Source organism: Anabrus simplex, chromosome 2, assembly GCF_040414725.1.
Source record: "Anabrus simplex isolate iqAnaSimp1 chromosome 2, ASM4041472v1, whole genome shotgun sequence".
Lineage (NCBI taxonomy): Eukaryota > Metazoa > Arthropoda > Insecta > Orthoptera > Tettigoniidae > Anabrus > Anabrus simplex.
Window position 1 is genome coordinate 180,728,252 of NC_090266.1, and position 15,765 is coordinate 180,744,016.

A 15,765-nucleotide genomic window follows, 5' to 3' on the forward strand; every position below is an offset into this window, starting at 1 on the left:
CTGATTTTTCTGGACAGTGATCGTCTTCTTATGTTCACCACTATGGAAAATCTGAGAATATTAGGAGCCAGAGACAATTTTCTCCGATGGCACATTTAAATGTTCGCCATTACAATTTACTCAGATGTTTAACCTTCACGGAGTATTTGGGGATATTATTCCTCCCTACAGTGTATGCATTCACTCCCTCAAGAGCTGAGAATACATACAGGTCAATTTACCAGCAAGTTGTTCAAACTGTTCGATAGGCAGGTATCACTTTGGACCCATGTATTTGCAGTAGAAGGGACATAATCCATATTCAAAAATACCATTTCCACTAAACCTGCATAATATCTTTACTTACATCATGTATTCATAGCTGTCCTGCTGTCGGCCTTTCTGAAAATGTGATGGCCTCGTTAATTTCAAAATTGTATCAGGTGAAAGTGAAGGTCTCTCACAGTGTAAAAGTAGTGCAAATAACACCTGTAGTGCCTCAAGCGTAGGTGAATTTTGTACTTCATTCTTGTTCAGGATTGCATCACAAAATCTGTAAGGAAACAAAGATGAACAAAGAAGTTATGAATAAAAGATTTATATGAATCTGCTGTAAATATTATCAAACAAAACTTATTTCACAATATACTGGAATAAAACAAGATAATAACCATAAAAATACATAATCAAATTCGTAACAGTGAAGAAGCAAGCAAGCTCTATCACTATCTTACCAAAATTACTAATAATTCACGGTAACCCTATGAATCTCCTCCTTCCATTTTTCTCACACATGCAGTTTTAACTGCACATAAGTACCTGTTCAATTCTCCTCCGCAGATAGTAGGCTTTTTGGATAGATCATTAAGATTAAAATTTGGGTTGTAGTATTGGTCCAAAAGAATGAAACATTGCTCTGTTAGGTCTAATAGAAGAACTTGATTAATTATTTCGACGATGTCTATATCATTGTTGATGCCGCAGAAGCTGTGTTTGTAGTTGTGTGTATGCTGTCCTATTGCTGAGAATCTTTTGTATATGACAGAATTAACATGTTCGTTGTATCTGATTTTGAAGGATCTCCCTGTTTGCCCAAAATATATGCTGGAAAAGTCGTTGCAGTGAAATCTGTAAACGCCTGACTTATTGAAAGGGTTGGAAACGTTAACAAGGCTAGAGTTATGGAAAATATCAAGATTGCTGCTATTGGTCTTGAAGGAGATTTTAGTATTTTTCTTTTTAAATATGTTTGTTACTCGGTAAATGTCAGGGGTATGTAAAGTTTGCATATGTCTCTGATTTAGTTTTTCTTTCTGTAAATTGGTTCTAGGTCGGTGTTTAAACTTATGTATTATACATTCTATAAAACTATGATTATAACCATTATGAAGTGCAATACTACGTATAGTAATGAGTTCTTTGTTTAGATCTGCTTTTGACATGGGTACATTGTAGGCACGGTGTACTAAGCTGTTATATTTTTCGCTATTTGCTTTACGTCGCACTGACATAGATAGGTCTTCTGGTGACGATGGGATGGGAAAGGGCTAGGAGTGGGAAGGAAGCGGCCATGGCCTTAATTAAGGTACAGCCCCAGCATTTGCCTAGTGTGAAAATGGGAAACCAGGGAAAACCATCTTCAGGGCTGCCGACAGTGGGCTAAGCTGTTATAAGTGGCAGGCTTATGGCTAGGGGCATGTAAGGAGTCTTGTTGGATGGTTATAGCTGTATGCGTTGCATTGATTTCCTGTAGATTTTATATTTAAAAGCCAATGGGAGTCTGGTAATAGTTATGTCTAAAAAATTGAGGGCCTTATCAACTTCGGATTCTATTGTGAACTTAATGTCTGTATCAATGTTATTGAGGTGTGCTAGGGTGGCAGATGCGTCGGTGATACACTGGTCCATGATAATAAACGTATCATCTACAAACTTGCACCATAAGATTATGTTGTTAAATTTCTTGTCTTTTTCTATTTTAGTGTACTCTAAGAAATCAAGATATATATTGGCTAGAATGCCGGATGCCGCTGAACCCATGGCTAGTCCGTCCTGTTTGTATATTACTTTTTTTTAAAATGAAAATATTTATAAAATCCTCCTTATCAATACAATGACTTGTCTGATAAGGAGGATTTTATAAATATTTTCATTTGTAAAGTGATAACCGTCAATACGGAATGAGATTTATAACTTGCAATGTATATTACATTATCGAACATGAAATAATTACTGCTGGTTAGAAGTTTCAAAATGGGCATAAAGTCCGCTATTTCAAGTTGACTAAGCTGGCTATAAGACGTAGGTTTTTTAAAATAATTGGTATAACTTTTTCCTGTTTAATATTTGTATACATATTAGTGATGTTGAATGAATGCATTGTATGATATGGTTGTAATTTAAAGTTGTCCAGTCGGATTAATTCTGAGGTGTTTTTAATGGATTTGTTTGCCTGAAAAGTGTAATGCTTACTCAGAAACTGTTGAATAAATTGAGCCGTTTTATAAAGTGGACTCTGTCTGTAATTTGCTATAGGGCGTATAGGGACTTAATTTTTATGGATTTTAGATTGCGCTTTAACAGTCGGCAGGCCAGGGTTCATTTTAATTAGTTTGTTCTTTTCACTATCCGTTATTAAAAAGTTTGTGCCCTTAAGTATCTGTTTTAATTGTCTTTGAATGGACTGGGTTGGATCTTTATCAGTAACTGTGAAGGATTTATCTGTGAAATTTGTTTTTTTCTTCGATATAGTCTGCTGGGTCCATTATGACAGTAGTGTTCCCTTTGTCTGCTTTGGTAATAATGGTTTTTGAATTCCGAATTTTGCCTTTAAGTTGAAGAATCTTTTTTCTGTCTGCAAATTGCGTAGCTGCTTCTGTCTCTATTACTAATTTTTTAGTCATATTTGCTATGTTGTAATTGGGCCAATTATGTTTGGGTCATTTCGATAGGATATCAATTTCTTCTTTGTCGAAGTTAGTTTTGAACAGATTAATGAAAGGCGGGTGGATATCGGATAAGTGTTGGGTTTGTGTATTATGTGAAACTGTGTTTCGGAACAGCTTGTTATCTCCATTGACTTTATTGAAAAAAACTTGGAATTTTTGTCTGAGAGAGTATGGTGGTTAACCTGTCTTGAACTTTACCTTGAAAGATATTCCATTGTGCAGTTGACAACATCCTGGTGACTTCGAGATGGGTTTCATACAGGCAATTATTAAGAAATGATGTTTTCTTATGTAAAAACTTAAGTTCATTTTGCAGCCAAAGTTTGTTAGTCTTAAGATGTACTTTTCTCTGATGCGGTAAAACGTTCCGTTTTTAGTTTTTTTTTAAGAATTTGGAGTCAAATTGTTTATGATGCACTTCTTAATAAATTTGATGTCCTTGCCCAACTTTCCTACTTTGACACGTAAGCTCATATAAAGATGAGCTTTATTCTTTGCCTGGTAGGCCATCTTATTTCTGACTGTAAAGGTAAATCAGAATCTAAACAGACTCTGGGATGGGTTTAAAGAATTTGTTGAGGAATGTGAAAACAGGTTTGTACCTTTAAAGGTGGTAAGGAATGATAACGACCCACCTTATTATAATAGAGAAATAAAGAGACTAAGAAGGAGGTGCAGATTGGAAACAAATAGAGTTAGAAATGGCTGTGGAAGTAAGGAGAAACTGAAGGAACTTACTAGGAAATTGAATCTAGCAATGAAGGCAGCTAAGGATAACATGATGGCAAACATAATTGGCAATCATACAAATTTTAGTGAAAAATGGAAGGGTATGTACAGGTACTTTAAGGCAGAAACAGGTTCCAAGAAGGACATTCCAGCAATAATTAATTGAACAAGGAGTGTGTGTATATGAGGATCTTCAAAAGGCAGAAGTATTCAGTCAGCAGTATGTAAAGATTGTTGGTTACAAGGAAAATGTCCAGATAGAGGAGGTGACTAATGCTAAAGAAGTATTAAAATTTACATATGATAACAATGATATTTACAATAAGATACAGAAGTTGAAAACTAGACAAGCAGCTGGAATTGATAAGATTTCTGGGGATATACTAAAGACAATGGGTTGGGAAATAGTACCATATCTGAAGTACTTATCTGATTATTGTTTGGTTGAAGGAGCTATACCAAATGAATGGAGAGTTGCTATAGTAGCCCCTGTGTATAAAGGAAGGGGTGATAAACATAAAACTGAAAATTACAGGCCAGTAAGTTTGACATGCGTTGCATGTAAGCTTTGGGAAGGCATTCTTTCTGATTATATTAGACATGTTTGCAAAATTAATAACTGGTTTGATAGAAGGCAGTTTGGGTTTAGGAAAGGTTATTCCACTGAAGCTCTACTTGTAGGATTTCAGCATGTTATAGAAGATATTTGGATTCAAGAGGTCAAATGGACTGTATCGCAATTGACCTGTCTAAAGCATTTGATAGGGTGGATCATGGGAGACTACTGGCAAAAATGAGTGCAATTGGACTAGATAAAAGAATGACTGAATGGGTTGCTAAATTTCTAGAAAATAGATCTCAGAGAATTAGAGTAGGCGATGCTTTATCTGACCCTGTAATAATTAAGAGGGGAATTCCTCAAAGCAGTGTTATTGGACCTTTATGTTTTCATATATACATAAATGATACGAGTAAAGGAGTGGAATCAGAGGCAAGGCTTTTTGCGGATGTTGTTATTCTCTACAGAGTAATACAGAAGTTACAGGATTGTGATCAACTGCAAAATGACCCCGATAATGTTGTGAGATAGACACTAGGCAATGGTATGATGATAAACAGGGTTAAAAGTCAGGTTGTGAGTTTCACAAATAGGATAAGTTCTCTGAGTTTTAATTGCTGCGTTGATGGGGTGAAAGTTCCTTTTGGGGATCATTGTAAGTATTTGGGTGTTAATAAGGAAAGATCTTCATTGGGGTAATCACATAAATGGGATTGTAAATAAAGGATACTGATCTCTGCACATGGTTATAAGGGTGTTTAGGGGTTATAGTAAGGATGTAAAGGAGAGAGCTCATAAGTCTCTGGTAAGACCCCAACTAGAGTATGGTTCCAGTATATGGGACCCTCACCAGGATTACTTGATTCAAGAACTGGAAAAAATCCAAAGAAAAGCAGCTCGATTTGTTCTGGGTGATTTCCGACAAAAGAGTAGCGTTACAAAAATGTTGCAAAGTTTTTGCTGGGAAGAACTGGGAGAAAGGAGATGAGCTGCTCGACTGAGTGGTATGTAGGCATCGATATCAAGGATAATTTAATAAAAAACCACCTATTCAATACTTTCCACGTTTAATGTGGTTATTATCTACATGATTTTATGCAGACTTATTTAGGTCAGGTACATGTCCTTTAGGTCAAGGTTTGGGACCTTTTTAACCAATATAAACATACCAATATATACAATATATACAAACATTAATGAACTCTTAAGACGGGTAACATAAGTTAATACAGTTAAGTTTTTTGGTCCTAATCTATCTAATTTGAAAAATGTCCAAAACTAAAATGGATCTTCTTTTTGGCAAAGAGGATTACATACCGGGGTTTATGTGACCCGTATATCATATCATGTTCTTGACGTACCGTGTCTGTTGACAGGATGTGTCGTCAACAATAAGTGGAGATTTGAACTGATTGTTGATTGTAGGTTGGTCAAGATTGAAAATATAAATTTAAATTAAATGTGTTTTAACTTGGCAGTTCTATTCTGGTTAACTTAAAATGTTCAAAAATAAAATGAAATGGATCTTCTTTTTTATCATAAGTCTTGAGAAAAGATGATATTAAAACTGGGGCTTATTTGACCCACAATTTTCATTTTCATGTTCTTGACGTAACTAATATTTAATTGTGTTGTCATGCACAAGTGGAGATTTAAAAAACCGATTGTTATAGGTAGACTGGTCAAGAACGTTGTTGTGAATGAAACTGTTAGCATCTTGACTTTGGGTCTCATGTAACGTCAAGGAATTGACAAGAGTACAATATTAAGCTGTTTCTTAGTTTTAGGCTGCTGCTTAATTGAGAAGGAACATCCTAGACACTTGATACAGTCTTGTATGAATATTGTTCCCGTTGATGTGTTGCTTGGTCTTTGGGAGGGATCATAAGAATATCTGTAATGAAGTAGAAAAGTAATATTGAATTTAAAATTTAGAGCACGCGTTGTGATAAAATGTATTAAACTAACACCTCTTAACTGTAAAATGACTTACTTGTTCAATTCATACTAGATGGACCTGTCTGTTCCGGCAGCGCCTGTCTTATCAACATTTCTACTCCTGGTGTTGTACTGGTGCGCCAATGGAGGGGCGGGGCATGGAGGGAGAGTGGGGGTAGGCCGGTCTATGGGCGCATGTGCTATTGCTGGAGGGGAGTTTCTAGAAGTGATATGGGCGGGTTTAACTTTTGGCATGGTGGATGAAGCATTTGAGTGTGGAGATTAAAAAAATTGAGGGATTTTGTGTTGATTTGAATTCATGATATTAATTAATCTAGGTGTTAATTCGTACAAAGGATTTTTAATTTCATTGACGTCGTTGAGATTTTTATTTTTATTGTAGGTTTGGTCTAAAAAGATGTGTAGATTTTCCAGTTCATTCATTAATTTCCCTTTACCTATGCTTCTAAATGATGGTAAGATCTTTCTCTATGGATGTAAAGTGATGGCCCGTTTCTCTCATGTTGGCTCATCGCTGAGTACTTATTGTGTTTTTGAGCATTATAATGTTCCAGATATCTCGTGTTAAAGCTCCGGCCAGTTTGGTCGATATAAGAAAAATCACATTGTGTACATGTTAGTTTATATATGCCGGACCTTGAATAATGGTTGCTATTGTGATTGACCTTGTTCTGGTTAAAAAATATGTTTCGATTGGTGTTAACTGTTCTGAAGGCTATATTAATATTGTGCTTCTTTAAAGTATTTGCGATCTGATGGACGGCTGGGTTATTATATGTAAATGTGGCGTTTCGCCCTCGTGTGCGTCAGTTGGGATTTAGCACACCACCCAAGACGCAAGGCTAGTGCATACTGTGGAGGCCACTGCATAGGCTATTTGAAGCCACCAGCAGTGCCAATGCACTATGAGAGCTATGTCTCATTTCCAAAAATAGATGCCTGCCTGCCTGGCGGGAAACCTGCACATTCCTAACAGATTTCCTGAATTCAAAGTCTATTAAAATATAGTCCATTATGTATCTGGTGTCCCTGCCCTCCCATGTGAAGCAGTGAATCGTCTTATACTTGCAGAATGTATTCATAACTGCTAATCCCATACAGGCACAGAAGTCCAGCAAAGGCTTCCCATTCCTATTAGCTTCTATATCTTACACATATTTACCCATTGCCTTCCCAAATCTTGCACTTCTATTTCCAACTCTAGCACTGAAATCGTCCATTAGCACCATCAAATCCTTGCTGATAACCCTGACTACAATGTCACTCAGTGCTTCACAATATGAAGGCAGATCAAATATAAATGGGAATTTGAATGTACCGCTGCTGTTAGTAATAATTCTGAGGTGGGGCTTTGCCAGGATGTTGGTGGGGGTGTCTGGAGAAGGGGTTTGCTAGTGCGAATGACAGTAGAGAGCTGGGCTGTTTCAGTATGCCATGAGTGAGCAAGAGGGCACAAAACCTTCCGAAATTTTGAGACAGCTCCGTGCACAGTTTGGGGAAAAAAACACTTTTGCAAACTGGAGTGTATGAGTGGGCTAAAAAATATGTGGTAGGAAGAGAAGCTGTGGAAAATGAACCTCATGAAAGGAGACTACAGACAAGCATCACTGCAGACAACATTGTTGCAATTCATGACTATCTGTGAAGACCGGCGAATAAAAATGTCGCAAATTGCTTTACCCGTAGGAATAAGTTTCAGAAGTATTCAAACCATCATCTGAGATGAACTCCATTTCAGAAAGTTGTCTATCAGGTGGGTTCCTCGTCTCCTCAACATGGAACAAAGTACTTTACACCAGGAAGTTTGTCAGAGACTCCTGAGTTTCTACGATGAGGATGGAGAGGATTTCTTGAGTCGTATTGTGATGTGTGATGAAACCAGGGTGCATCATTACACCCCAGAGTCAAAGCAAGCAAGCATGAAGTGGCAGCGAAGAGACGAAGCAAGTCCGATCAAGGCCAAAACACACCCATCTGCAGGAAAGGTGCTTGCAACAGTTTTCTGGGACTTCGCGGGCGTTTTCCTGGTGGATTTTCTTCAGGAACAAAGGACAATTAATGCAGCCGATTACTGCCACCTTTGTGATGAAGCAAACGCTGCGTATCTCAACAAGCAATGCCAGGCAACAATCTAAAACATCATTCTTCTCCACGACAAAGCAAGGTCGCATACTGCCGATTTAACGTAGAAAAAACTGGAGGGGCAAAACATGTACCTTAAAAATCTGGTAGTTTCTATGTACATTTGAGCACGCAACAGTGGAATGAATTGTATTGAATAGATGGTGTAATAAAATATTCCTTGTGTAAACTTAGTGATACAACTCATTCGTGTCATCAACTATTTAACTCCCCAGCTAAAATAAAATTTGGACCTCAAAGGTAAATCAAAATTGAATAATTAATTCATGTTGTGAGGGTTAATATTCAAAGCAAGCAAGCAAGCAAGCAAGCAAACAAACCAGCAGTTTTATGCTATGGCTGATGACGTGATCATAGTCTTAATATGGAATCCAAACGACAAGGAAAGTACTTTTTAATTCCGAAATTCCCATGTGCAGTGGCCAACATTTGAACTGTTGCCGATTATTTTTCCACCTAGGTGAGAAGCCGGTGACTATTTCACTCACCTATCACACTCTCAAGAGTTAGTAATCACTTGCTCCCCAAATCAATAACAGAAGGTTCGCAGTCATTGTAAAATTGGGTTTCATTGGTTCTGAAGTACCATAAATCTCCAGAACAAACAATGATGTAATATTCATACCTTTTAGTCATAAAGAGAGCTTGCAGAATAGAGTTCATATAGCATGTGTTGTTGAGGTTGGCTAGACCTACTCGATTAGAACGAGTAAAGCAGGGTTCTTTGTCTATGAAACTGCTGCTAGTTGTACTATTACTTGGTGAAATGGTTGAAGTTAAAGGCCCAGGCATAGAATCTTCATCAAGAACCTGAAACACACAACCAAAAAGCATATTTATAAAATATATTCACAGGTAATGTCACACCTTGATTACAGGATATCCTCTGACTTAGTGATCCCTCTGGGAAACTGGAGTATAACAGTGGAATAAATGAGTGAATGAATGAATGAATGAATGAATGAATAAAAATATTACGCACTTCTGCATAAGCTGATATGCTTGTAAATATGCTGTGTGTGTCATCCAGTGTTTGGTTTTATTCAAGTATTACTATTAAATTTGTTTTCAATTATTCAATTACCCACAAATCCAAAGGGTCATTATTACTTTAGATAAAATATCAATGTAAGATACCCAACTAACAGAAGAAATTTAAGTTGCAGTCTAGCTACAACATAGGTGGAGTTGACAGATAAAAAGAAGAAACCGGGAGAAGCTGCAGGAATACATGAAACTGTAGTAGAAATGTTAAAAACAACCAAACTTTTGAGAATGCAGAGCCAGATAAAAATATTTGGAAAAGATCGTAGAAGATGGGCAAAATAAAAATTTTTAAAATAAGACATAAGAAGGAAAACTTCATCCATCTCTCTACCAGATGGTAGTATCCCATGCTGTAAAGCTATGCCGACGCACTGAATAAGGAACACCGTTGATCAGGTATCACCAGAAATATGAGCAATCCGTTGGCCAATCTCTTTGATAAAAATTAGGCCATCAATAACGTATGTACCACTAGATTCAATGGCTACTGGTTTGTTTGCCCAACCCTTGTCCTGTTTCCCTACGGGGTTGGATATGAGGTGAGATGAATCTGTCGCGGCAGGTTTTTATGACCGGATGCCCTTTCTGACGTCAACCTCATCAGAGGAGTTAATGAGATGAAATGAATGACGTGATATATGATAGTAGGGAGAGGGTGAAACCAGGTGCCGGCACACAGCCTACTCCTGTTGAATAGCACCAAGGGGTCTGCTCAAGGCTTAACGTCTCCATCCGATGGACGAATCACCATCAACAGCGTCATATGCCCTCACTCCATATGAGCACTGCGGAGAGGTTTGGAATTTAATCCAGGCTTTTAGCACGCAATCTAGTGGTTAGAAATTGTATACACCCCCTCCCCTACCCTGCCAGCCAACATTCTGATGGTGAAAAGTTTTTCGACCAACGGGACTCGAACCGGCTAACCTCGCTGTCAGACCGTTTAGACTTCAGTGCCTTAACGATTATGGCTACCAGGCGGGCTTAGATTCAATGGCTACTAGTACGAAGAAGAATTTGTCCAACAAATCACTGTATTTTGTTAACATTTTCCCTACTTGCAGCTGCACCACCAGCACTCATTGATGAAAGGGGAAGATTGGACAGGACAAATGTGTCAGCACAGGTAAAATCCCACAGGAGAGATCTACCTGCCTTCCATGGGACAAGTGTCATTCCATCCAGCCTTTTACCATTTGAAAAGCAGTAGCCAATCAGCTCTCATACAGAAGGAACTTCTACTGAAACGAGAGCCCGCAAGATGGCATAATTGATAGTGGAGTGATGGAGGTGTCTGCCTTTACGTTTCACACTTGAAAGGTCATGGAAGCCATGTCAATCAACATAAGCTGAGTATCGGTGGGGCTCACGGATGGCTGCTCCCAAACATAAAGCCACAGCAATACAGACACCCTCACTGGAAAGATGGAGATCAAGAGAAGGCGAAGGTAATGCTTGGAGCCATGCACCAGATTCTGGGGAACAAGCAGGAAGAGCCAGGATTTGTATTGAAGATTACTAGTTGACTGCTGCAGAAGTGATTGGAGATTATCCCCAGCAGCTTTATCAATTCCTTTGCCAATATCAGGGGGATCTCCGCTGACTAAGCTTGACTACCGAGATGTGCTCCCTTGTATTGCAACATCGGGGTCCAGGTATCCACAGGTGGAAGAACCTCAGCGAGATGAAAAGAACAATGGAAAGACACTAAAAATGACAGAATTGCTAAATCCACAGCACAAAAGACATAGTCCAATGCTTGAAGCTTGTGTGCGAATGTTATCCAGAGATGAAAGGACTACGTCAGGTTCATCAGCAATGGTACTGTTTGGAATATGAGGAGTTTACAGCACTAATTTATAGCCACACAGGAAATCTGACATTTTATAGTTTGCAGTTGACAATACACTCCTGCTGCATTTTGGGGGATTCAATATGGCTCTTCGTATGAGCAGGCATTTTTTCTCTCGCTGCTAAGTTTTGTTGTAGTTATCTATAAATTATGTATTTAAGAAGTTTAGTGCAAGTACTAATGAAGTGCAGGCATCAATTCCATGTTTTGTGGATGTCCATGTAGGGCAATCTGGTCCTCCAAAGTTTTAATTTTTGTGCATATTACGCCAATGGAAATATTTTGCTTGTACAGGCTCCCGTATGTATGTTTCATTGATAGCTATGCAATGTTTTTTTGTTCCGACAGTGCCAGATGAGAATCATTTTGAAACGTGAAATTTGAACTTCGTGCAACTTTAAGTTGGGTGCCAAGTATTGTTAAACATCCCGTTATATTGCTGCTTCAACCGCCATTCAAACTTGAAACAGCCTTACTTTTCATAAAAGTGGTTGAGAGGATGATGGATGAAAACAGTGTGTTTTCAGATCACAGAGAGGCTGTCAGGATCAGATTTTCAGTATGCGCCAGGTAATTGAAAAATGCTACGAGAGGAATAGACAGTTATATTTATGTTTTGTAGATCTACAGAAAACAAATGACATGGTACCGAGGGAAAAGATGTTTGCCATACTAGGGAACTATGGAATTAAGCGTAAATTATTAAAATCAATCAAAGGCATTTATGTTGACAATTCAGCTGCAGTGAGAATTGATGGTAGAATGAGTTCTTGGTTCAGGGTATTTACAGGAGTTAGACAAGGCTGTAATCTTTCACCTTTGTTGTTTGTAGTTTACATGGATCATCTGCTGAGGCAGGGAGGGATTCAGTTAGGTGGAAATGTAGTAAGCAGTCTGGCCTATGCTGACGACTATCTTAATGGCAGATTGTGCTGAAAGCCTGCAGTCTAATTTCTTGGCACTTGAAAATACGTGCAATGAGTATGGTATGAAAATTAGCCATTCAAAGACTAAATCGATGTCAGTAGGTAAGAAATTCAACAGAATTTAATATCAGATTGGTGATACAAAGCTGGAACAGGTAGATAATTTCGAGTATTTAGGATGTGTATTCTCCCAGGAAGGTAATATAGTAAGTGAGATTGAATCAAGGTGCAGTAAAGCTAATGCAGCGAGCTTGCAGCTGCGATCAACAGTATTCTGTAAAATGGAAGTCAGCTCCCGGACGAAACTATCTCTACATCGGTCTGTTTTCAGACCAACTTCGCTTTACGGGAGCGAAAGCAGGATGGACTCAGGATATCTTATTCATAAGTTAAAAGTAACAGACATGAAAGTAGCTAGAATGATTGCTGGTACAAACAGGTGGGAACAATGGCAGGAGGGTACTCAGTATGAGGCGATAAAGGCTAAGTTAGGAATGAACTCGATGGATGAAGTTGTACGCATAAACCGGCTTTGGTGGTGGGGTCATGTGAGGTGAATGGAAGAGGTTAGGTTACCCAGGAAAATAATGGACTCTGTTATGGAGGATAAGAGAAGTAGAGGGAGACCAACACGACGATGATTAGACTCAGTTTCTAACGATTTAAAGATAAGAGGTATAGAACTAAATGAGGCCACAGCACTAGTTGAAAATAGAGGATTGTGGTGACCTTTAGTAAATTCACAGAGGCTTGCAGACTGAACGCTGAAAAGCATAACGTTCTATAATGATGTATGTATGTATGTATGTATGTATGTATGTATGTATGTATGTATGTATGTATGTATGTATAGTTTATTATCCACCTAATAAGTACAGTTTTATATTCATCTAAACCTTTTGACTCAGAAGTTAAATTCCACTTATTATAAACAGACAGTTAATGTTTTGTCAAACCATTCACTCCAGCCTTCAATTAAAAGACTAATGATTAGGCTACCTTTGCATGGTCATAATACCGTGGCCCTTTAATTCTCATCAGGGGCAGGCCCGACCTTAAATTCATCTCAAAAGGACATGTTTTTGATAAACAGGTGAACATTAATATTGCCTAGTTCTTTTGTATAACATAACATAAATATGCTACACTCATCGTATACTAATTTTATAATTATTGCAATAAAACTTATGTTTAACAATTCACTCCAATATACTACTTTACACCATTAAAAAATCATACTAAAATAAAAAAAAATATAACATTATTCAAATGATGGCTAATTTAAAACCTACAATTTTAAATATACAATAAGTATAATACCTATTCTAAACCTTATCCTTTAAAATATTATATCTAATTAACAACCAATGTAGTAATCCAAAAGTTGCTATTAAATACTGAATTAAATTCTTTCATGGAGAACCAGATATCTTAAAAACTGACTAACATTTCATTACAAACTTATTCTTGATATGATACCTCATTTACCAACATTGTAAATTAACTCTTCTTAATTTGGGAAAAATATGTCTATTCCAATTTTAATAAACCCTGATAGACAAGGTAGGTACAACATCAATCTACTTACAACATCCTTCCTTACAATAAACTTAAATTTGTACTTTCAAAATAATTTGAATTGCACTAACATTCTCTCAGTGTGCATGAGATGCTTCACTTTAAGCTTTATTTTGAATTCTACATTCATTTTCCAGCACATCTACTATGTTACGACTTATCTCACCTTAATAATGAGAGCAACGGACGGTTAGTGCATTATCACATTATCATAATGTAACAACATTACTTTCAAATCCGCCTTCAAATGCAGCTTTTTGAATGCTAGATGCATTTAAATTCTTTTATTGTAGTCCATCTCTTACATGGCCATAAGCTGCACCTCGACTGACAAATTCTAGTGTGGACTTCAGAAAATCATCATTCTAAAAAAGAATCTTACAATGATGGCATACAAATTGAAAACTAAACCAAGGCAAATATAACATGCACTATCAGTTAGAGGACAGATCCCTCTGAAAAGATTAAAACACTGCCAAATTCTTTCAGTTTCAAGAATTTTAACTATTACTAGTCAAGTAAAAATAACTTTACATTTAAAATAATAGGGTATATAATCCTCGTATATAATTTAAATGTCAAAGCTTCATATCATTATTATCAAGCCTGACATAGATTCAAAATTTTACCTTAAAAATCCACCTTTAAACTTATCAAAAATCTATTAACTTCTATACTAATAATGTTTACTTTAGCCTTATGACTAACCGTGGCGACTGGCATGACTTTGGCTGGCTACATACCATTACTAATTCCAGGTTTCTTTGATAAATAATATTAAATACTGCAAATCACACTACACTTTTAAAATATTGATGTGTTCACAAAAATTCACATGTAAAATATATAAAAAGTAAACAACTAAGCAAGAATAGAACTTTAAAACTTAGTGAACTGTGTTTATCAGGTGTATAATAAACTAAAGCTTTGTAAAAAGTAATAAAAAGTAAGTCATATCCATCAGCCCAACCATGAAATATATTGCTTATACGTTGAAACAGCCTTTGCGTGAAAGGCATTGTATACCACTGAGCAGCTCTTGTATTGAATCACAAAGTTTGGTACCTAAACGAATTACTACGAACACTGGAGATGTCACGTTTAATATTCCAACCAAGTCTACGTGGCCATGGAAGTGCTCTGAGACTGCAGAAGCAACCCGTTGAATGTTTCCTGTGTGCTGACGCATCAATCTTTGTGAACTGTTTTTGTCAGTGTGTACCTAACATCCTGATGTTTGAGGTGTTAAATGCTGCTTGGCCCCAGTAATGATACAGCACAACTACTGTAAGTTTGTTCCATTGTGTCTTATTTTTCCTATTTTGACTAGAGAGGACATCCTGCCAAGTTTCCTAACCCTACTGCTAGCACTTACTACATTGAGAAACTATCAAGATTGGTTTTGATTTCTCATGGGCATTATAAGCAAAGAAGTGTTTTTTGTGTGTTCTGCATATTTGGAAGTTAGGTGACTGAGATAAATCATTGCCATCCTTGTATGTACTTATTTACATTGTTGGGTCATTATAAACATTGTCACTCAGTTCAACAATGTATGATTAATAAGGTGTACATATAGAGCTTATTGTTGGCACATCAGCCACAGCTGCAATATTGATGTTTCTTATTTTCTTGACAGTAATTAACTATCAGAACTATCTGTCATTGCATTCTAATCAAAATCAAAGGCTGTTCTGAAACATGGCTTGCTAAAAAGGTCATTAACTTATCTCAAAAATTACTTGAAGCAAGATAATCTTTCTCGTCACAAACTGATTTCCAGGCAAAACAGGCTGCCAAAAATTTGGAAGGAATTTAGTAATGTTAAGGAATATCTAGAATGTGAATTAGACTCAAAAGCTAGTGAAGCTAACTTTAGAGAGGATGATAATTTTGAAAACAGATATCATGCAATTGTTGGTAGGATTCAAGAATTGCTTAGCCCCTTTGTATGACAATTAAGTCCTTGTAAGGCATCCATTGTTCCCGATATCTCATTATGATCCAGCTCTAACCAAAAAATCCCACTCAATCTTTAACCCTCCG

At 37.1% G+C, this 15,765-nt stretch overlaps 1 protein-coding gene across 1 annotated transcript in view; it reads right to left on the bottom strand.

Moving 5' to 3' along the window:
* Window positions 1–15,765, bottom strand: part of DUBAI (Deubiquitinating apoptotic inhibitor) — a 378,846-nt gene that overhangs the window by 90,418 nt on the left and 272,663 nt on the right. Inside the window, exons 7-8 of the mRNA XM_067140455.2 lie at window positions 8,942–9,126; window positions 347–532 (exon numbers count right to left, since the gene is read on the bottom strand). Coding sequence (XP_066996556.2) covers window positions 347–532; window positions 8,942–9,126 — 371 coding nt within the window. The remainder of the gene's footprint in view (window positions 1–346; window positions 533–8,941; window positions 9,127–15,765) is intronic.